The 22,701-nt window shown below is 45.0% G+C and overlaps 2 protein-coding genes across 2 annotated transcripts in view; both read left to right on the top strand.

Moving 5' to 3' along the window:
* The window catches only part of LOC310789457 (nephrocystin-1-like), a 75,465-nt gene extending 67,649 nt beyond the window's left edge, over positions 1-7,816 (top strand). Inside the window, exons 17-20 of the mRNA XM_083651100.1 lie at positions 5,257-5,369; positions 5,912-5,985; positions 6,476-6,520; positions 6,896-7,816. Coding sequence (XP_083507226.1) covers positions 5,257-5,369; positions 5,912-5,985; positions 6,476-6,520; positions 6,896-7,174 — 511 coding nt within the window. The 3' untranslated portion in view covers positions 7,175-7,816. The remainder of the gene's footprint in view (positions 1-5,256; positions 5,370-5,911; positions 5,986-6,475; positions 6,521-6,895) is intronic.
* Positions 1-22,701, top strand: part of LOC310789171 (NLR family CARD domain-containing protein 3-like) — a 268,107-nt gene that overhangs the window by 122,646 nt on the left and 122,760 nt on the right. The window lies entirely within an intron of this gene.

The following is a 22,701-nucleotide window of genomic DNA, read 5'->3' as shown; positions in this document are numbered from 1 at the left end:
TACATCAGCCTTCCAGGGCTATGGGAAAAGGAGTGGATGGGCAGCTTGGGAAGCAACATGCGGATCTCACTGAGACCGTGGATGCCTTCACCTTGGAGCCTGAACCGATCAACTCAGATGTCGATGTCCAAAGACTGGAAGCATTATGGTTGTTGTCATGTCCAGCAAGAGCTGTGTCTCCAGCCAAGTAGATAAAGCCAGACATCCGCTTTTCTGAAATGGTACCAAGTCCCTTGAGAACTTGCCTCCCACCCAAGATGCACTGATTCAGCATGTCAAATGGGGACTGCTGCAGACCAGCTTCTACTGGAATCAGGCAACCTCTGTCCAGCAAAATATCCACAGTTCAGTACGTGGGGCTGGTACTGGGACTCCCATGACCAAGACTTGGGAACCTTACTGGACCCATCTTTCAGATGCCAGTAAAGCCTGAGTCATCATTCTCTGCTGCAGCTGCAAAAAGTCATGTAGTGGGTGCTGTGAATGCTGTAAAGCTGGAGCCTGTGGCACCTCAATGTGGATGCAAGAGTGCCTGTACCAACAATGCGGTCAAGACAACAATATTTGATTAATCTGGCTGTGGATATAAGGATATAAACAAAAAACACTTTACACTCAATCTAACTTAACCCCCCCAACCCATGGACATACCTAAGTGTTACTCACTAATTGTTTCAATACAATATGTAAGATAAATACTGTAGATTGTTTGTTTCCACCAGTTTGATGGTAACTCATTCTTACAACTACAAAAGTGTATGTAAAAAAGAAATGGGATAGCAGCCATATTGGTAGCCTATTTACTATGCAAATTAGAGTGCTATAGATAGATTCAATCATAAATCTGAGTATTACAATGTGTTTCTAAAACTCAAAAACCATAAAATGGACACCGAGTTTACTAAAAGCATCAACAGTTATGGTAAAACTCATATTCAGGTAGCCGCCATCTTGGAAATATGCAGATTAGGGGTCCACACACATCTTCATTAGTAAAGATAAGCATTCCAACACCTTTCTAATGGTAAAAAAAAACATAAGATAGACACCAAGTCTGTATTTCTAGCTCATCTCTTTCAAAAGTTATAGCCAAAATCTTTTTCGGACAGTGGTCATATTGGATTTGGCCGCCAGCTCGGGCACTCTGGCTCAATTGTTAGAGCATGCCCTGGGCTAATTCTGGGCAAATTCTGGTGCTTTTAGACTTGATTTGCATGAACTTAGCCTCAAATGTCCCTAAAAGTCCCGCAACTATTATGTTTTGCATGGTGTTATAAACCGAGTGATAACACACATTTAGCTACCATTGGTGCAATCCTCTCACATATTATCTAACTCTAGAGATGTATACCTTGCCAAAAATCAATATGAGCATTATTCCCAACCCTTCTGGCCCATGGACTAATATGTAGATAGATTTCTTTTGCAAGATTTTGAGAGTAAATTAGACACTTTTTTCATATGTTTTTGAGTTTTACTATTCTAAACCTGTTAAAATCATTAAAACAACCCTCTCAATCAATTCCTCATACAGAAATCATACAGAAAAGTGGTGTCATTTGTCTCTGTATGACATCTAGTTCAAAAGTTATGACCCTTATCCATTTTCATCAGACATCGCAATATGCCCGCAAAGATGGCCGCCAAACGGACCCATGGGACACTATTTCAACGGGGTAACAACAAAATTTGTTTATTAGACACCTTGAGGAGTACAAAAATCTATGTTAGAAAAATATATCTTTCGGGTGCGCGGGGACCCCCCGTTCCTACTAGACTAATGGTATTGGCCCTTATTACACTGTTAGAACTCCACAGTCTTGTGATGTCTCCTCTTCTACGATGGATTAGGCATGGGCTATTCCCGGTTTTACCGGTTCGGTTCGGTGTACGAGCCCAAACCGGTTTCATCACGTGCGAACCGAAAAAAACAACAACAAAAATATTATATATATGAAAAAAAAAAAAAAAAATACCGTTAGGGATTTTTCATATTAGCCTCTTCTCAAGTCTTATTTTGTTTATTATGTTGATGTTTGAAGAAAAGTTAAGCTGAATAGTTATGAGAAATAAAAACAGTGTGTTGTTACAGTTAACTCATTGAGTGCCAGCCACTTTTGGAGAACGGACGCTCCCAGTGCCAGAGTTTCAGAGCGTTTTCAGTGATTTCTCGAGGCCCACAGAATATTGTGTGATATTACTATGTAAACACTGAACACGCACAAAGAACGATGAGACTCTCTTCTATCATCTGCCATTTTCCGTTCTTTAGTTATGAGCCGGAGAAGATAGCTTGATTTAACCAAAAACAGCAATTTTTTTCTAGAAGCTGAGATAATGAGCCTTTTGTGAAATTAAACATTTCAAGCACATCACTGACTCTGAAACTAATATTTTCTAATGTAGTCACACCTCAAAAATAATTTCCTTCAATAAAACAGTGAAGGCCAGGGAATTTTGTTAGGCAGAATAATATTTTTTAGCTGCTGGTTGCAGCTTCTTGCTGGTCTTGATTTGCTGCTGGTGGGCATCGGATATTCTGGCTTGCGTTTGCCAACCCTGTCCTGCTGTCTGGGTCTGTCTGGGTGTTGTGTGCTGCTCTGCGTGCCCCCCCCCCCCCCCCCCCCCCCCGCCCGCCTCAACTGCACACTCCTCCTCCGTATGGGAGTGTCTCTGGTGGCTCTCTGCTGAGTTTGCTGTGCACAGTGAAGGGTGCGCGACATCCAGCTTTTTTACAGCGTTCCGCGTGTGTTTGTCACCGGCAACCATGCTTCCAGTTGATCACGGCTGATCATGCGGATGTGCTGTCGCAACGGACACGGAGCGGCTCAATTGTGGCAGCAGATTGGCTGCTGCAGGCACAGCTACAGTAACGTTATGCTTCATGCATATCGATGCATACGGATGCGATGCGATTTCCGTTTCCCCAACGACTTCTTCTTTGTTTTTTCCTTGCCTTTCTGTTATCTGGAGAGCACTGTCGCCACCTAAGGGTTCTGTAAAATAGGTTAGACACATTCAATAGCTCCCATATTGTAAGAGGCGATGTAAGAGGCTTAGATCGACATCCCCCCGTCAAAAAACGCAATTGACGACTTTAGTCGTCTTTGGCACTCTACGTCACTATTTGAATTGACGACTAAAGTCGTCATTGGCACTCAATGAGTTAAATGGTTCTGCTTATTTTTATTCAGTGTTAGTGCTGGTTGGCATACCAGCTTAGAGGTGCATTATAGCTACCAACTGCAGTCGCATTACAGTCATTTATTGCGTACATTACTATATATATCTATCTATATATATATATAGATAGATATAGATAGATATATGTTTTTGGTCAAATTCGATATACCGGTTTGATACGTTTTTTGGGGAATATCGATCCGGTTTCAACATTTTCAAACCGACCCATGCTTACGATGGATTTCTCCCTGTATGATTGTTGAAGGTTTGGGACTGACACCAAAACCTGACGTTTACGTTGATGTTTGAGATGACTGAAACATTGTCTGCTGTCACACTCCATTGTAGCTTCTGGAAAGATCTGGGCGTGTGTGTTACATGGTTCTGTGTGTTACAGGGTTCTGTGTGTTACAGGGTTCTGTGTGTTACATGGTTCTGTGTGTTACATGGTTCTGTGTGTTACAGGGTTCTGTGTTTTACATGGTTCTGTGTGTTACAGGGTTCTGTGTGTTACAGGGTTCTGTGTGTTACAGGGTTCTGTGTGTGTTACAGGGTTCTGTGTGTGTTACAGGGTTCTGTGTGTTACAGGGTTCTGTGTGTTACATGGTTCTGTGTGTTACAGGGTTCTGTGTGTTACAGGGTTCTGTGTGTTACAGGGTTCTGTGTGTGTTACATGGTTCTGTGTGTGTTACAGGGTTCTGTGTGTTACAGGGTTCTGTGTGTGTTACAGGGTTCTGTGTGTGTTACAGGGTTATGTGTGTTACAGGGTTATGTGTGTTACAGGGTTATGTGTGTTACATGGTTCTGTGTGTTACAGGGTTCTGTGTGTTACAGGGTTCTGTGTTACAGGGTTCTGTGTTTTACATGGTTCTGTGTGTTACAGGGTTCTGTGTGTTACAGGGTTCTGTGTGTGTTACAGGGTTCTGTGTTTGTTACAGGGTTCTGTGTGTTACAGGGTTCTGTGTATGTTACAGGGTTCTGTGTGTTACAAGGTTCCCATGGCTCCTTGAAGTCCTTAAAAGTTTGTGCATTTGAGGGAGGGGGGGAATCAAGGCCTTTCAAGTAAAACAATAGAGTGCTTGAATTTATATATTTTGTGTAATATAGTTCTTCTTTTGATAATATATATATATATATATATATATATATATATATATATATATATATATATGCTGCTTTGAGAAATTGTGACGGTCACCTGCGCGCATGACTGATTGAAGACAAATGATGCAGGTTGTACAACAAAGTCTTGAACTACAGTATATATATATAGATATAGATATAGATATATACATTTGTATATATATACATTATGCCATGTTGGGTCCTGGAATGTGAGGGAATTGGGTCTGGGAAGGCCTTGAATGTGATGTTTAAGAAGGAGTGGGAACCATGCTGTGAGTTAATGGCAGTGTTGGGCAAGTTACTTTCAAAATGTAATATACTACATGTTACTACTTTCATTTGAAAGTAATAGGTTACTTTACAATATTACTGTCTGTGTAGAGTAACTCGTTACTTATTACACTACTTTTGCATTACTTTCACTGTAATAACAGCAGTATCAGAATGACATTGTCACCCCGGAACCATCCCGAAAAATTATTTCAACCATCTTGAAGTCAGTGTAAACAATCCAAAATTCTAAATGTGATCCTTTTCCTTTGTTATTGTCATCTATAGTGGTTATTTGCATAATACACAGTTTGATTAGGAAATTATTTAAATATGTGCTTTGATTAAAAAAAGTAACTCAATTTGTAACTTGAGTTACTTGACAAAGTAACTGGTATAATATTACTGAAATCCTATAAGTAATAAGTTATATTACTGAGTTACTGCTAAAAGTAATATATTACATGTAATATGTTACTTTTGTAATGAGTTACCCCCAACACTGGTTAATGGTATGATTCTAGTTTGTTTTAGCCTGAGCATGCTTTTTTCTTTTTCTTTTGTGTGAGAGGACATTGAGAGTTAAGCCAACCAGACCCAATTTCCTTGTATGTCTACATACTTGGCCAATAAAGCTGATTCTGATTCTGATTCTGATTCTGATGTGTCCCCTGTCAGTGTCCTCCCAGACTCTCTGCTGCACTGTCTGAGCTGCGTCCACCTGCTGGCTCTGCACAGACAGCTGCTGGCTGACACACTGCTGATGGACAGGCCCACCATGCAGAGTGCAGGTAAACAAACGCCAAACAAAACCATCAACAAACCAGGTAAACAAACTCCAAAAACAACAAAAATAGACCAACACAAAACCTGCACATTTCTTCTGGCGTCTCCAGGAACAGTGCTGCTTTGCTGATGCTCTCCTTCTCTCTCTCTCTCTGCCCTCTCTCTCTGCTCTCTCTCTCTCTCTCTCTCTCTCTGCCCTCTCTCTCTTTCTCTCTCTCTGCCCTCTCTCTCTGCTCTCCTTCTCTCTCTCTCTCTGCCCTCTCTCTCTGCTCTCTCTCTATGCCCCCTCTCTCTCTCTCTCTCTCTCTCTGCCCTCTCTCTCTCTCTGCTCTCTCTCTCTCTCTCTCTCTGCCCTCTCTCTCTCTCTCTCTCTCTCTCTGCCCTCTCTCTCTCTGCCCTCTCTCTCTCTCTCTGCTCTCTCTCTCTCTCTGCTCTCTCTCTCTCTCTCTGCTCTCTCTCTCTCTCTGCTCTCTCCTCTCTCTCTCTCTCTCTCTCTCTCTGCTCTCTCTCTCTCTCTCTCTCTCTCTCTGCTCTCTCTCTCTCTCAGATGTGATGTGCAGTCCTGTGCTGTCTACCTTCCCTGTGTTGTTGGACCAGTCAGACCTGCTGGATGCTGTCAGGGTCAGTAGGCAGAGCTTCATACTGGCATACATACATACAGTATTCAGCTGTCAGGCTGCCCTGTGATGATGCTTGTCAGGGGGATGACAGAGAACAACTTCACGGTGCTTTGGTGAACCTGACTCTTTTCTGACAGAATATTATGTCGACTTTGCCAACTTTGAATACAGAACAACAAGGAACAGCGACGGCCGGTGTTAACTTGCCCCTCCCTGTAGTGTCCAGCAGCACTGTTCAGCACAGCACTCCACATAATAACGTAACGTTGACTTGTTTCATAATCCTTGAAACGGGTGTGATTCCAGACTCGATGAGGAAAACCTTTTGAAAATGTGATATCCATACTCTACATATCCATACACAGTTCAGCTTGTTGACTGGTTATGACTGGCTCACTGATTGGCTGACTTGTTGACTGGTTATATTGATTGACTTTTGGTGCTCTGGCTGATAGAGTTTTATTGTTTGACTGACTGGTGTTTTCCCTCAGAGCGCCTGGCTGGATGCTGAGAGCAACATGAGCAGAGCGCAGAAGGTCAGACTCTGTGTGTGTGTGTGTGTGTGTGTGTGTGTGTGTGTGTTTGTGCACCTGCGCGTGTAATACCTATACTACCCTGTAGATAGTGCTGTAATGCTGCCTGTCCATGTGTGTCTTCTGACCTGCTGGCTTTTCTCTACCAAAATGTTAACATAATTCCATTCTGGTAAATCCTTTCTGGGTAACACTTTCATTAATGTTTAGTTAATGTTTAATAATGGTTAATTATGGGTTAGCTAATGCTTATTAATCATTAACTAACCCTTAATTAATGTACTATTATTGCAAAGTGTTACCATGTGCGTGTGTGTATACAGTTAATACTGTAAACTTAATCCATTAATTTGTATTATTATTATTGTTTGTTTGCAGAGAGACTTTCTCCATGTGAAACAGGAGTTCATTAAGACCTACATGTCATCAGTCTACTACCTTCTCCACTGCCCCTCGCTGCCGTGCCCCCGCTGGGCGGACCCGCCCTCCGAGGAGCAGCGGGCCAGAGTCATCTATGACACACTGGATGCCCTCAAACACGCCCAGCAAGCCTCCAGCCAATCAGGAACCCCGCAGGTCTTCCTCGAGCCCGCCCATCAGCACCTCGCCTTTGATGTCACAGAGTTGACCTTTGACCTCCTCAGGGTGGCGCGGTAACAGGGTGGGGATGAACACACGGCAACATCACTCAGTACATGGTACATTTTGATTGGAGTTCATTATGTTAAAGTAAAATTTGACTCAATATGTTAAATTAACTGTATATATTAGACATATTCTAACATTTTTTGACATCAATAAATCTAGCCTGACATCGCCAGACCAAATTCGCAAATGCGAATGAGTCTGGAAATTCTCTGTTCAATTTTGATTTCCAGGAGCCCAGTCATCAATCAACATGCCCAGTAAAATGCAATCGAACACAATTGGACCTACAACCAATCAGAGCAACGGAACGTGTGACATAGCTCATGCGCTTCGAACCATCTCTGGCTCTCCTCTGTCAGTCAACGTATCAACGTAACAATATATTTGATAAACGGTTGTGATTGGCCCGACGGTTAAACATCAGCTCGCAGATTCGTCAGGTTCCCAGGCTACAATAAATCACTGCAACATTCATATTCAGACATTTAGAAAACAACGGGGCTTATGGGAAATGTAGTCTTAATGTTCACAAACACTAGAACTTTACTACTGGTGTGAGAACAATCGTCTCCACCATCACAGTTAACAATGATATATTGATGCTTCGAAATGCTACAGCGGCTGGCCAAACTTTGAGTCCATCTGACACCTCCTACAGCTCTCAGCAAACTAGAAAGCAGGTTATTTTACTACATTGAAGCAGGTCATAGAAAGGCTTTGGACTGGGACCAACACAGATGCAGGATATTAGATTTTATAGTGACGCTATCAGCACATTGTGAAACTGTTATTTATTGCCAAAGCTTGTACTATTTTGTAATAAACATGTTGTCAATAACAGAGGGTGATTTGTTCAAATGTAACTAAAGGTGACAGATGCTCACAAGTCATTGTTTGCAAGTCAAGTCTCAAGTCTCTTATGGATGAGCCTTCTATCATCTGCTGGATGCCATCCGGTCTGCTTAGAACACTGCATAGCTAAAAGTAAGGCATTTTATTATCCTCACTCCTTTATCTATTAGAATACAGTATAAGCATTGATTAGTTGACATTGATTAGTTGACATATGACTTTCGGTCCATCAGCACCGGTGCTGCCCAGGGCGGTGTCCTCTCTCCCTACTTCTTTGGTCTGTACACCAACAGCTGCACCTCCAGTCACCAGTCCGTCAAGCTCCTGAAGTTCGCGGACGATACCACCCTCATAGGGTGGTATCTTGTCCCACCTGAGAACAATGGAAAAAATGTTTCAAACTACTGTAGTTTTATTATTTTTTACTTACCAACTGCCAAAAATGAGCCAACGAGATGCAGCAGTGATACTTGATGCATGTCTCTCTGTATAGAGAGATGGCGGCATCTCTGTCTGTGGAGAGATGGCAGCATCTCACTCTACATGAGACCACTGTGTTTGAAACAGCTGGAGGCCTAACTTACTGTATGGATTCTTAAAGTCAATAACATTCCTTTACTTTATATGTACTGTTTACGGCAGTGGTTCTCAATGTGCGGGTTGGGACCCCACAGGAGGTCACAAGATCATATGGGAAGTCGCAAGATTATTAATTGGATAGGAAAAAAGCTAATTTATTTGAGACACATTTATGGGTTTTTTTCAGATGTTTTTGTAAAATATTGCATAGTTTTCTGCCTCTGATAATTACATGAAACAACCTGAAAAGAGGAAATCATTCTTTAGTTGAAGTGTTCACCACTCTGCATATGCAGCCAGTGACGTGCGTTGTCCCAACACAGGCCAAATAGGCACTGCTTATGGCACTAGCTTCACTTCTTATTCTTTTCAGCAAAAAGTATGCTGGCCTACACAGCCCAGAGAGAACTGAGAGCTCACCATGGGTTTTAAGTTACACTCAGAGACATTAAGGACGCCCTAATGTCATGTTTAAGATGTATATCAAATACTCCACTTTGAACAATAATTTGTGCCTGATGGTCTTCTCCACAAAAAAAGGTTAAATGACTTTGCCTCCTTTTCCCTCATTAAAAATTCCAAAGCAACCAATCAGGGTTATCTAGGACATAACTAGCCAATCACAGCATACCACCAATGGATTTAACTGCTGAATACTGGACAGGGATTGGCTCCAGTGATGTCATGAATCATGCTGGTTGAAAACGGCCTTTTCAGTGAGCTCAGAGAAACGTTCCACTTTCAGCAGATGATTGTGTAAACATGCAGTCTTCTAGTGTCAAACTCTGCACACATCATTCTGCACAGTGAAGCTCAGACATCCAACTGAAGGAACAAGAAGATCAACAGATTTTTGACTTTAGTCTACTTGACAGCCTACAGAGCCCATGTTGTGAACCAGGAAATGTTGAGTACCCCAAACTTCATGTTAGAAATGTACAGTATGGGTCCCCATCATATAAAAACAGCTGGATGCTAAACTTGCATATGTTGAGAAATTTGCATAATTAGCATAATCAACTATATGGACAATATTTCAGCAACTGCTTGGCTGATTTGGAGAATATTGGAGTGGTTTGGGCGGTTATTGAGGATGCTGAATCCATTTCTGGCATTGTCAAAATTCAAAATGGCTGTTTAAGCCAGAAGTGGCCACATCTCAACTCCCGGTGGGGCCGATGATGATGTTTCAGCCAAAAGACGTTTTAGAGGACGCTGAATCAATTGGATTGGACAGATAAATCATGTATTTGAAATAACTGAAATCATTTTATTTTAATTCACAAACCATTGGTGGTAACAAAGGCATCCAACTAGAATAATATGTCTATTGCTAAATAATATGCTCAAAAAAAGAGAAAGGGGAGTATATTAGTGAAAATGTAGGTAGAACAGGTAGAAAACAGGAGTCCTGGAACTTGTTTTAAAGACAAGTATACTAAATGATCAGAGCAGAAAACAACACGTTACAACTGGAAAGCTTTCATCAAACAAGAGCACCTTGTTCTTCTAATCTGCACTGTTACAAACATCCTCATCATCATTGTTACGAGTCAATGTTTACATGTGTGACCTCAGTTGCTATAGGACCAATCAGCGTGACGTCACTGACACCCAGTATTGCAGAACCCCGCCACAGTTAACTAGTATGAGTTGTGCCAAACAAACGTTAATATCTCAAAAACTATACATCACATCGCTTATATTTTGACATTCTGAGTGAGAGCAGAATTAGCTCAAGAGTTTGATGTATAATATATGCATGTCGTGTTAAAGTTGTGTGAGCTGTGGCAGTTTTTTTAATGTAAACAGGGTCAGCCGGCTAGAGTCAGACGCTCAAACTCAGGCTCCATAGGGTTCCATTGCCGGTGCCACCCAGTGACGAGGTTTGTTTACCAAAATGCTGCTCGGGTGATCTCTCGTATACACATTGTGTCATGCTGTAACTGTCCTGTACATAAGTTCACTCTGGGTGCAGTATTGTGAATGAGCCACTGTGAGGTGCTAAAGCGATAGGGGAGGATGCATGCTTGCTTCATCAGTCTGAGAGGTGTGCCCCCCTTGCTTGTGCCTACAGGTTGGTACCAGAAGCCTATACCGCCAGAAATTCAGGGATTGTGGGAGGGGAACTAACCAGACGTATGTTGAGTTCGCTCGCGAGAAGGGGCTGCTTTTCCATAAGTGGTGCCAGTCCAGTAGAGTGCGTGATTTTGTGCAGCTGCGGGAGTTGGTGCTCCTGGAGGAATTTAAATTCTGTTTACCAGAGCGCATTGTAACCTATTTAAATGAACGAGAGGTTTCCTCTCTTGCTGCAGCTGCTGTCCTGGCAGATGAGTTTGTGTTGACTCACAGGAGTGTTTTTTGTCCTCCCTGGCGTCGTGAAGCCCCGGTCCGTGACGATCAAAGCCTGCGTCCTGTTCAGCGTGTTCCTTCTGCCGCAGTGGAAAGCTGGGTGTGTTTTTATTGTCACGAGGCTGATCACCTCGTTGCTGTCTGTCCAGCTCTTAAACAGAGGGAGGGGGACAGAACCCTCGACTCGCCTGTTGCCCTCATTCATGCTGTGCCACATGCCGTTCAGTCGGAGATGGTGGCGGGGGGGGGGGGGGGGGGGGGGGTGGATGGGGGTAAACTTGATGGTGATTTTGTTATGCAGGGTTGTGTCTCTCTGGCTGACAGTGGCGTGGGCAGGGTGCCGGTTACCATCTTGTGCGATACCGGTGCAAAGCGCTCGGTGGTTCGTCGTGGCATTTTGCCTTTTTCTAGTCACTCGTACTGGATCAGACCTGTGGGTGAGAGGAATTAAGATGAAGGGGGTGCGTGTGCCCCTACACGGTGCTCATCTTTCTTCTCCGCTTGTGTCAGGCCGGGTTCAACTTGGTGTGTGTGCTGAGTTACCAATACCTGGCATTGACTTGATCCTTGGTAATGATTTGGCAGGAGGAAGTGTGTTTCCTCCCCCCGATGTGGCTGAGACTTGTGTGTGCTCGTCCCCGGCACGCCCAGCATGTGCTGTTGCACGTGTCCGGAAAAAGAGAAGGCGCACGAGGTCACGTGTATCAGGGAAATAAATAAGGGTGATTTAAAATGTTTAGTTTGGTGTAGTGTTAGGATAACATGTTGACATTTTGTGTTGTGTGCTGGCATTTTCTTTTTTCCTTTGTGCCCTCAGGGGAGTGACTGGTCTCATGTGAGCATTTAAGTGAGTATCAAACATTTCTTGGGGGAGAAATGTTTGATCTTAAGTGGGGGGGTGTTATGACCCAGGGGATCATATGTGTATTTTGTATCCTGATGTGCTGTGTTCTCCCTCCCTGCCTGGCATGGAGCTCTCCACAGTGTACTCTTGACTTCTTACTGCAGGTGCGGCTGGTGATTGGTTGGAGACTGATGCGGGCCGGCTTTAAAAAGAGGGCTGTGCCGAGGCCTCCTCACTCTCTCCTTTCCTGCTCCCAACCAGCCTGTGCCACACCAAGAGCTAGCTTAGCCACTCCTTTGTTAGCCTAGCTGGTAAATGGGTCATTGTAACCTTGCTCACCTTTGATCTTAAAAGCAGTCCTTATGACTGTATGTAGGGTGAGAAGCCCTGATTTTTCTTTAGTTGTTTTCTCCTGTGTTTACTATTAGTTCATCAGGTAAGGTGCCTGTTGTTTGTTTGGGGGGGTTTTGTTTGCAGGTAAGATTAGGCCTTTAAAATAGATTGTGTTTATTATTTTGGGTATGCTCACCCTGATGCTCTCTACTGTCATTTCTTCATTAAAACATTGATGTGGACTGCAAACCTCTGTGGCATGGTCATCTTTGGGAGAGGGGAAAGGGGGGGTCACTTTTTTTATGTTATGTTTGGTGTCCCCTAGGCCGGGCATAACAATGACATACACCAATACAATATTAACTCTGTCAAGTCGTTTTCTCCGGGTGCAACGCGGGAGAGTTGTGCATCTGCCTTCTTTACCGTCACAATCATCAACCTCATCCTCACTGTCTGCTCTGTCTTCATCTTCTTCTCCAGACTCGATGTTCTATTCCTATGAGTGTGTGAGCAGGTTTCAACATGTACTATGGTGCAGCAGCACAGTAGCTGGTACAGGCCTGCTGTTGTACCTGGTTTTGAACCAGCTGTGAAGCTCCAGCTGATCATTTCCACAACAGCTGGCCCCTTTTCTTCTAATGTAGTAGTAGTAGTAAAGTAGTAAACGGTTTTTATTTGGTTGAAGGTAGTAATGCACTAATGGCAACACGAGTTGAATTGATAGTACATTTTACAATGCAAGACTTTACATACACAAAACACAGATAATGATTGGAAGCAGGGTCTCCAAAAAAGAAGAAACTATGTCTATAGATATCTCTAATCTAATACATAATATATAACAACTACAATAAATCAGACATACAAAAATATTTCAGCAGTGCTTCAATTATTTAGGAGTCATGGTCATGTAGGGAATCGTGCTTTTTCTGTACCGCTCCGTTCTGCATCGGACCAAGTCCAGTTGGTTTGCAGAACGTGTCTGGCGGTGGCTGATGGTTGAGCGCTCAGAAGGAAGCCAGCTGCGGTATTGGGAGCCACGGAGTGATGAGGCAAAGTTACGTGTAAGGTCCACGCGTCGTGAGCTGAGGTTGGGAAGCCCAAGGCGGTCACAGGCTTCTCCGTATGAAGTGAATTCACGACCCAGAATGATGCGCACAGCTCTTCTTTGGACTTTCTCGATTGATTTAGTTTGAGCTGCTGTGAGGCCGGAATGCCACACAGGGGCGGAATACTCCAGGGTGGGCCGGATATAACCCATGAAAATGGAGCTCAGATCATCTGGGGGGACACCAGCATTTTTAAGCCGTCTGAGCAAGAAAAGGCGCTGGCTGGCTCTTTTACAGATGTAGTCCACATGTTCAGACCACTGCAGGTTGGCCTGAATATGGACATCCAGGATCTTTAAGGACGACACACTCTGGAGGTCAATGTTGTTAATTAACACCCTTGGGGGGGTGGGGAGAATCTTTGTTGAGTTAAAATGCAACACCTTGCACTTTTTAGGGTGAAGTAACATGGAGCTCTCTGAGGACCACCTCTCCAGGTCAGTTAGGTCGTGCTGGATGGTGGATGGGGCAGACACAGGTCTCATCTCCAGCAGGTTGAGGTCATCCACATACTTCCAGCACATAGCTGATGTCTGTTCAGCTGCACTGTTGATGTAGGCAATGAAAATTAACGGGCCTGTCAGAGTTCCTTGGGGTAGTCCACATGTGATATTAGACCTTTCCGAGAGCATTCCATGGTAGCGTACTGACTGGGTTCTGTTGGTTAAGAAGTCTGCTATCCACCTGGCGAGGGATGGACGGAGGCCGAGGTTCAAAAGCCTGGTGATAGCCAGGCTGTGATCCACTCTGTCGAAGGCTTTGCTGAAGTCAGTAGTAACAAGTGAGCATGTAAAACCCGGATTATCCAAAGACCTGAAGAGGTGGTTTGTCAGGTCAAGGAGGGTGTGTGTTGTCGACCGGCCTTGTAAACACCCAAACTGTTGGCTATCAATCTGGGGTAAGATGTCATTTAAAGCCCACTCGAAAATAAAACTCTCAGCTACTTTGCCTAGTAGGGAGGTGAGTGAGATTGGGCGTATTTCACTGATGGAGGGGGGTCTTGTTTTAGGTAGGGGGACAACAGTGGCTGATTTCCATTCAGTGGGAACTAAGCCTTCCTGAAGGGAGTGATTTGATGATGATTTAATGATGTTCAGCAGAAGTATTATGAATGAATCTCTGGCCCCTACTCTATCCCGAGGCCTGATTCCTCTCATAGCAAACCTAGAAAAGATCATCACTGATTGATCATTGCCGCCCTGAATAATCATAAATTACTAGCTTCACTTCTTTATTTTTATTTTTTTTAATCTTTTTTCCAGTTTTTCTTATCCCATTTTTATCCCCCGTTAGTGCTAATTTTAATAATAATAATAATTTTATTTTAATTCACAAATCATTGGAGGTAACAAAGGCATCCAACTAGAATATTATGTCTATTGCTAAATAATATGCTAAAAAAAAGAGAGAAAGGGGGGTATATTATAGTCAATGTTTACATGTGTGACCTAAGTTGCTATAGGACCAATCAGTGTGACGTCACTGACACCCAGTATTGAAGAACCCCGTCGCAGTTAACTAGTATGAGTTGTGCCAAACAAACGTTAATATCTCAAAAACTATACATCACATCGCTTATATTTTGACATTCTGAGTGAGAGCAGAATTAGCTCAAGAGTTTGATGTATAATAATATGCATGTCGTGTTAAAGTTGTGTGAGCTGTGGCAGTTTTTAAAATGTAAACAGGGTCAGCCGGCTAGAGTCAGACGCTCAAACTCAGGCTCCATAGGGTTCCATTGCCGGTGCCACCCAGTGACGAGGTTTGTTTACCAAAATGCTGCTCGGGTGATCCCTCGTATACACATTGTTGCTGTAACTGTCCTGTACATAAGTTCACTCTGGGTGCAGTATTGTGAATGAGCCACTGTGAGGCGCTAAAGCGATAGGGGAGGATGCATGCTTGCTTCATCAGTCTGAGAGGTGTGCCCCCCTTGCTTGTGTTCAGTGTGTTCCTGTCAGTCGAGCCGAGCAGAACGAGGTGTTAACAGCACTGCTAAATAAATAAGCTGTGAGGCTAAAGAGAAGAAAAGTCTCCATGAGTTATTCATCATCATCATCACTTTTATTAACAGACACAAGGTCCAGTATAAAAACAGACAATACATCAAATCATTATGACCCAGGGGATCATATGTGTATTTTGTATCCTGATGTGCTGTGTTCTCCCTCCCTGCCTAGCGTGGAGCTCTCCACACTGTACTCTTGAGTTCTTACTGCAGGTGCGGCTGGTGATTGGTTGGAGACTGATGCAGGCCGGCTTTAAAAAGGGGGCTGTGCCGAGGCCTCCTCACTCTCTCCTTTCCTGCTCCCAACCAGCCTGTGCCACACCAAGAGCTAGCTTAGCCACTCCTTTGTTAGCCTAGCTGGTAAATGGGTCATTGTAACCTTGCCCCACTTTGATCTTAAAAGCAGTCCTTATGACTGTATGTAGGGGTGAGAAGCCCTGATTTTTCTTTAGTTGTTTTCTCCTGTGTTTACTATTAGTTCATCAGGTAAGGTGCCTGTCATTTGTTTGGGGGGGTTTTGTTTGGAGGTAAGATTAGGCCTTTAAAATAGATTGTGTTTATTATTTTGGGTATGCTCACCCTGATGTTCTCTACTGTCATTTCTCCATTAACACATTGATGTGGACTGCAAACCTCTGTGGCATGGTCATCTTTGGGAGAGGGGAAAGGGGGGTCACTTTTTTATGTTATGTTTGGTGTCCCCTAGGCCGGCCATAACATCAATTAGGGGCTCGTCCGTTCCCACGTTATTGCGGTACGTTTTTGTCCTTTTTTTTCCGTTTCTCTTCATGTTCTGGTTGGTGGCTCTTTCTTAGAATGGGGGATTTTGATTGAGAGGAGTTTTGCCAGGGTCCTACATTGGCCAAAGTAAATCAATCCCGCAAGATATACCTGATGCTCATTGCAACTCGTTTTGAGGTGCGTGTGCCTGCAAATACAAAGAGAGACGAGCTGAAGAGGCTTGTGGTGGAGAAGCTGGGGGAGAGAGGTTTGTTGGAGGTGGATGGGGCAAAGAGTGAGGCAGGGCCGTCGTCAGTGACGCACTCAGCCGCAGGTCTGCCCCAAGTGGTGGATGTGTCGGGGGAGGAGTTACGGGCGGCTCTCCGTGTGAAAGAGCTGGAGCTCGAGGCTTTGCTCCTGCAGATGGAGGCAATTATTAAGTTGCAACATCAATCGAGTTTCGCACCTCATTCCTCTGGGGCTCCACTCCCGCCCTCTTCCCGCGTAAGCTTTGATGTGAGCAGGCACATTGCACTGGTCCCTCTGTTTAGGGAGTCGGAGGTGGATGCTTATTTTTCTGCTTTTCAGCGTATTGCGGCAGCTTTAAATTGGCCAAAGGATATTTGGTCGGTATTACTCCATTGTAAACTCATGGGCAAGGCTCAGGAGGTGTGTGCCTCCCTAACTTTAGAACAGAGCCTGGGTTATGACCTGCTTAAAACTACAGTGTTAAAGGAACACTCTGCCCATTTTCAACCAGCTTTGTATCATTAGAACATCAGTAGTATATCAGAAAACTGTAAACTGTTTTGAAGTCTGTCATTTAATTTGACAGTTATTGAGTGTTAAAGTGTGGACCAGTGACATCACTGGTCCACACTAACTCAAATTAATAACTCATTAACTCAAATCAACTCTCAATAACTGTCAAACTAGATGAATGATGAATAGTTTGACAGTTATTGAGAGTTGATTTGAGTTAATGAGTTATTAATTTGAGTTAGTGTGGACCAGTGATGTCACTGGACTTCAAAACCGTTTACAGTTTTCTGATATACTACTGATGTTCTAATGATACAAAGCTGGTTGAAAATGGGCGGAGTGTTCCTTTAAGAGCCTACAGGTTGGTACCAGAAGCCTACCGCCAGAAATTCAGGGATTGTGGGAGGGGAACTAACCAGACGTATGTTGAGTTCGCTCGCGAGAAGGGGCTGCTTTTCCATAAGTGGTGCCAGTCCAGTAGAGTGCGTGATTCTGTGCAGCTGCGGGAGTTGGTGCTCCTGGAGGAATTTAAATTCTGTTTACCAGAGCGCATTGTAACCTATTTAAATGAACGAAAGGTTTCCTCTCTTGCTGCAGCTGCTGTCCTGGCAGATGAGTTTGTGTTGACTCACAGGAGTGTTTTTTGTCCTCCCTGGCGTCGTGAAGCCCCGGTCCGTGACGATCAAAGCCTGCGTCCTGTTCAGCGTGTTCCTTCTGCCGCAGTGGAAAGCCGGGTGTGTTTTTATTACCACGAGCCTGATCACCTCGTTGCTGTCTGTCCAGCTCTTAAACAGAGGGAGGGGGACAGAACCCTCACGAGCCTGATCACCTCGTTGCTGTCTGTCCAGCTCTTAAACAGAGGGAGGGGGACAGAACCCTCACGAGCCTGATCACCTGGTTGCTGTCTGTCCAGCTCTTAAACAGAGGGAGGGGGACAGAACCCTCACGAGCCTGATCACCTGGTTGCTGTCTGTCCAGCTCTTAAACAGAGGGAGGGGGACAGAACCCTCATGAGCCTGATCACCTGGTTGCTGTCTGTCCAGCTCTTAAACAGAGGGAGGGGGACAGAACCCTCACGAGCCTGATCACCTGGTTGCTGTCTGTCCAGCTCTTAAACAGAGGGAGGGGGACAGAACCCTCACGAGCCTGATCACCTGGTTGCTGTCTGTCCAGCTCTTAAACAGAGGGAGGGGGACAGAACCCTCACGAGCCTGATCACCTGGTTGCTGTCTGTCCAGCTCTTAAACAGAGGGAGGGGGACAGAACCCTCACGAGCCTGATCACCTCGTTGCTGTCTGTCCAGCTCTTAAACAGAGGGAGGGGGACAGAACCCTCACGAGCCTGATCACCTCGTTGCTGTCTGTCCAGCTCTTAAACAGAGGGAGGGGGACAGAACCCTCACGAGCCTGATCACCTCGTTGCTGTCTGTCCAGCTCTTAAACAGAGGGAGAAGGACAGAACCCTCACGAGCCTGATCACCTCGTTGCTGTCTGTCCAGCTCTTAAACAGAGGGAGGGGGACAGAACCCTCACGAGCCTGATCACCTGGTTGCTGTCTGTCCAGCTCTTAAACAGAGGGAGAAGGACAGAACCCTCACGAGCCTGATCACCTCGTTGCTGTCTGTCCAGCTCTTAAACAGAGGGAGAAGGACAGAACCCTCACGAGCCTGATCACCTCGTTGCTGTCTGTCCAGCTCTTAAACAGAGGGAGAAGGACAGAACCCTCACGAGCCTGATCACCTCGTTGCTGTCTGTCCAGCTCTTAAACAGAGGGAGAAGGACAGAACCCTCACGAGCCTGATCACCTCGTTGCTGTCTGTCCAGCTCTTAAACAGAGGGAGAAGGACAGAACCCTCACGAGCCTGATCACCTCGTTGCTGTCTGTCCAGCTCTTAAACAGAGGGAGGGGGACAGAACCCTCACAAGCCTGATCACCTTGTTGCTGTCTGTCCAGCTCTTAAACAGAGGGAGGGGGACAGAACCCTCACGAGCCTGATCACCTGGTTGCTGTCTGTCCAGCTCTTAAACAGAGGGAGGGGGACAGAACCCTCACGAGCCTCGTTGCTGTCTGTCCAGCTCTTAAACAGAGGGAGAAGGACAGAACCCTCACGAGCCTGATCACCTCGTTGCTGTCTGTCCAGCTCTTAAACAGAGGGAGGGGGACAGAACCCTCACGAGCCTGTTGCCCTCATTCATGCTGTGCCACATGCCGTTCAGTCAGAGATGGTGGGGGGGGGGGGGGGGGGTGGATGGGGGTAAACTTGATGGTGATTTTGTTATGCAGGGTTTTGTTTCTCTGGCTGACAGTGGGGTGGGCGGGGTGCCGGTTACCATCTTGTGCGATACCGGTGCAAAGCGCTCTGTGGTTCGTCGTGGTATTTTGCCTTTTTCTAGTCACTCGTTCTGGATCAGAGCTGTGGGTGAGAGGAATGAAGATGAAGGGGGTGCGTGTGCCCCTACAGTGTAGGGGCACACGCACCCCTTTCATCTTCATTCCTGAGCACCGTGTAGGGCCTACACGGTGCTCATCTTTCTTCCCCGCTTGTGTCAGGCCGGGTTCAACTTGGTGTGTGTGCTGAGTTACCAATACCTGGCGTTGACTTGATCCTTGGTAATGATTTGGCAGGAGGAAGTCTGTTTCCTCCCCCCGATGTGGCTGAGACTTGTGTGTGCTCATCCCCGGCCCGCCCAGCATGTGCTGTTGCACGTGTCCAGGAAAAAGAGAAGGCGCAAGAGGTCACGTGTATCAGGGAAATAAGGGTGATTTAAAATGTTTAGTTTGGTGTAGTGTTAGGATAATATGTCGACATTTTGTGTTGTGTGCTGGCATTTTCTTTTTTCCTTTGTGCCCTCAGGGGAGTGACTGGTCTCATGTGAGCATTTAAGTGAGTATCAAACATTCCTTCAGCGCTCACAGCGTCCCACGTGGGAATCGAACCCAGGACCTTCTACTAGCTTCACTTCTTGCAAGCCGTCTGAAAAAAACATAACCTATATTGTAGATGAAGCTCAGTCTGGGTTTTTAAAGAATAGGCATATTTCAAATAACGTGTGTTTGATACTTGACTTATTAGATTACTCTGACTTGGTTCAAGATGAGAGCGTTATTCTTTTCCTTGATTTTTACAAAGCCTTTGATACCATTGAGCACAACTTAATTTGTCTTTCTTTAGAAAAACTTGGTTTTGGTGATTTATTTTGCTGAAGCATCAAAAATGATATAAAAACAGTAATTGTTCTATTTAATTGTCACACGGAACTTCCCCTGGATTTGAGGTAAAGCGCGGGGTCTGGCAAGGTGGCTCAATGTCTTGTGACCTCTTTCTTCTGGCCACTGAACTTTTATCTTGCCACATTAAGAACAGCAGTCTGAAAGGCCTCACAATCACTGATAGAGAAACTGTAATTAGCAGTTAGAGGATGATACGACCCTCTTCCTAAATGATGCTTCCCACATTCACTGTGCTCTCAATGTTATCACTGTGTTCTCCAAAGCTTCTGGGCTTTCTCTCAACTTCAAATGTGAACTAATGGCTGTAAAGAATTTCAATCTGACATCTGTAATATCCCTGTAAAGGATTCTGTCATGTACTTAGCTTACTGTACCTACCTTATTACAGTACTTACCTTATTGTCAACAAGGTTGAACACTCCAGATCCTCCACAAACTTTTCTCCTTCATTGATAAAAGTAGACTTGAGTGCCCACAGGCCGGGTGGGGTCATCAGAAAGGGCCCTTCTGTGTGGAGTTTGCATGTTCTCCCCGTGCCCCCCTGGGGGTTTCCTTCATATAGGAACCCCTCACTAAAACATGCAATATCCAGGTTGCTGAAGTGGTGCCTCCTCTGGTCATTCGGGGTGCCTGTTCGGAGGGAGGGGAACTGGTTGGAATAGCGTGATGCTCCCATGTGCTATGTCCTACCGGTGAAGCTTCCCCTGTCAGGTGAAAAGAAGCGGCTGGTTACTGCCCATGTCTCGGAGGAAGCATGGAGCCAGTTTCGGCTCTCCCCGGATCGGCAGAGGGTGGAGCAGCAACCAGGATAAATAAATTAAAATTATAATGGTGGATAAAAATGGGTTAAAAAATCGAGAAAAATATATATTAAAAGAAAAGTAGAAAGAAAGCTCGACTCATGACTTCAGAGAGATTTCTTTCTCAAAGGGAGAAAGAACTCTGCTAACTGGCGGAAGGTATCTAGAGAGTCACATGCACTGCCTTGTCAATTCATCTAGACAAGTAAAATGATTGACCAGATGCTTTTTAACTTCCTTTGGAAGAATCAGACTCACTACATCAGAAAGTGAGGTATCCAGACCATATTTCAAGCAGAAGGCCACTCATGCATAATCCGATCATCCCCTGACGTCAGTCAAGTTCTAGCATAACGTGGTCAGTCAAAGTCCTAGTATGACGTCTGCTACGACGTCAAATATGACGTCAGTTAATCCTCATATATATAGCAAGGGTTCTACGCCACCTCTCTCTCTCTGGCCGATCATAGCAGCAGCTAGCTTCACGGCAGGCCATCTCCCTTGAAGCCGTCCTCCGAAGCGGTGTTTTGCACCATATCTGCAGACCGAGCCGGGAAGCGCCTTAAGTCAGGTAAGGCGCCATGGCGGCCAGGAAGGCCAAGCCGGGAAGCGCCTTAAGTCAGGTAAGGCGCCATGGCGGCCAGGAAGGCCAAGCCGGGAAGCGCCTTAAGTCAGGTAAGCCCGACCGAGTTGGGAGCGGCAGCCGCAAATAGCTGTAAGTCGCAAAAAAGGTCGAAGGCCGGAAAAGTACAATCGCGAGGCGCCAAGGCGGCCAGGTAGGCCAAGCTGGGAAGTGCTATCGCGAGGTGCCAAGGCAGCCAAGTAGGCCAAGCCGGGAAGCGGCAAGTTAAACATTAATGTATCAAGATCGAAGGCCCGACCGAGTTGGGAGCGCCAGCCGCAAATAGCTGTAAGTCGCTAAAAGGTCGAAGGCCAGAAACGTACCATCAACTACCGGCGCCTGCAGATCTCAATTAACCTCCGGTAATCAGATCTTCCTTTTGGGGGATCTCCTAGCCTATGCAGGTGCCCTCCTCTTGCCTCAAGAGGAGCGCCACTGGCCAATGGAGTCATGCGCCAAAGTATTTGCCATGCATGCCGATTGCTAAATAAAGTTAGTCAAATCCTACCAACTGGCCTCTCATGATTGAAATGTATTCATATGAACATGGTGGTCTCAACTTCTTAGACTTTAACACTCTAAATAACACATTCAAAATGAATTGGCTGGAAAAAAAACTTCATTATGGAATTTCATCCCTCACTCAATCTTCTCTCGCTTTGGTGCTCTTGATTTCCTCCTAAATTGTAATTATAATGTTGATCAAATTCCAGTGAAACTGTCTGCCTTTCACAGACAAGCATCGATGCTTAGGTCAATGATTTTCAAACATAATTTTTCACCCCGCAAATATTTTATTTGGAACAACAAAGATATTTTGAAGGTTTTCTTATAAGAGGAATTCCCTTCTGTGTTTACGTTTCCTGTCACTCCTAATGTGCGGTGGTATTTGGAGCTTCCATCAGGAGTCAGAATGCTGTTGAAAGGATTATCATCTCCTTTACAGCAGATTTGCCAACTTTGGGTACCTGGCTGGAGTGAGATTTTGATGGCATGAGTCATACGTGCACTTAATCACGTGTACGTGTCTCAATTCACCATCAGGCTTTAAACAAGTAGGCTACTATACCGCTTCGTGCACACACACACACACACACACACACACACACACACACACACACACACACACACACACACACACACACACACACACACACACACATTGATATTAGTAAAATGTGGTCATATTCACCCAGCTACACACGACACAACCAAATAGTCAAAACACAGCAAATATACAAACACACAGAGACAGATTATGATACAAAGGTTATCTGAGGACAAAGCCGTACACGCTAAGTTCACACTAGGCGCTCCGAGCGCT

This window comes from Poromitra crassiceps, assembly GCF_964638095.1.
Source record: "Poromitra crassiceps genome assembly, chromosome: 14".
Lineage (NCBI taxonomy): Eukaryota > Metazoa > Chordata > Actinopteri > Beryciformes > Melamphaidae > Poromitra > Poromitra crassiceps.
This window is presented reverse-complemented; position numbering and strand designations above follow the sequence as displayed.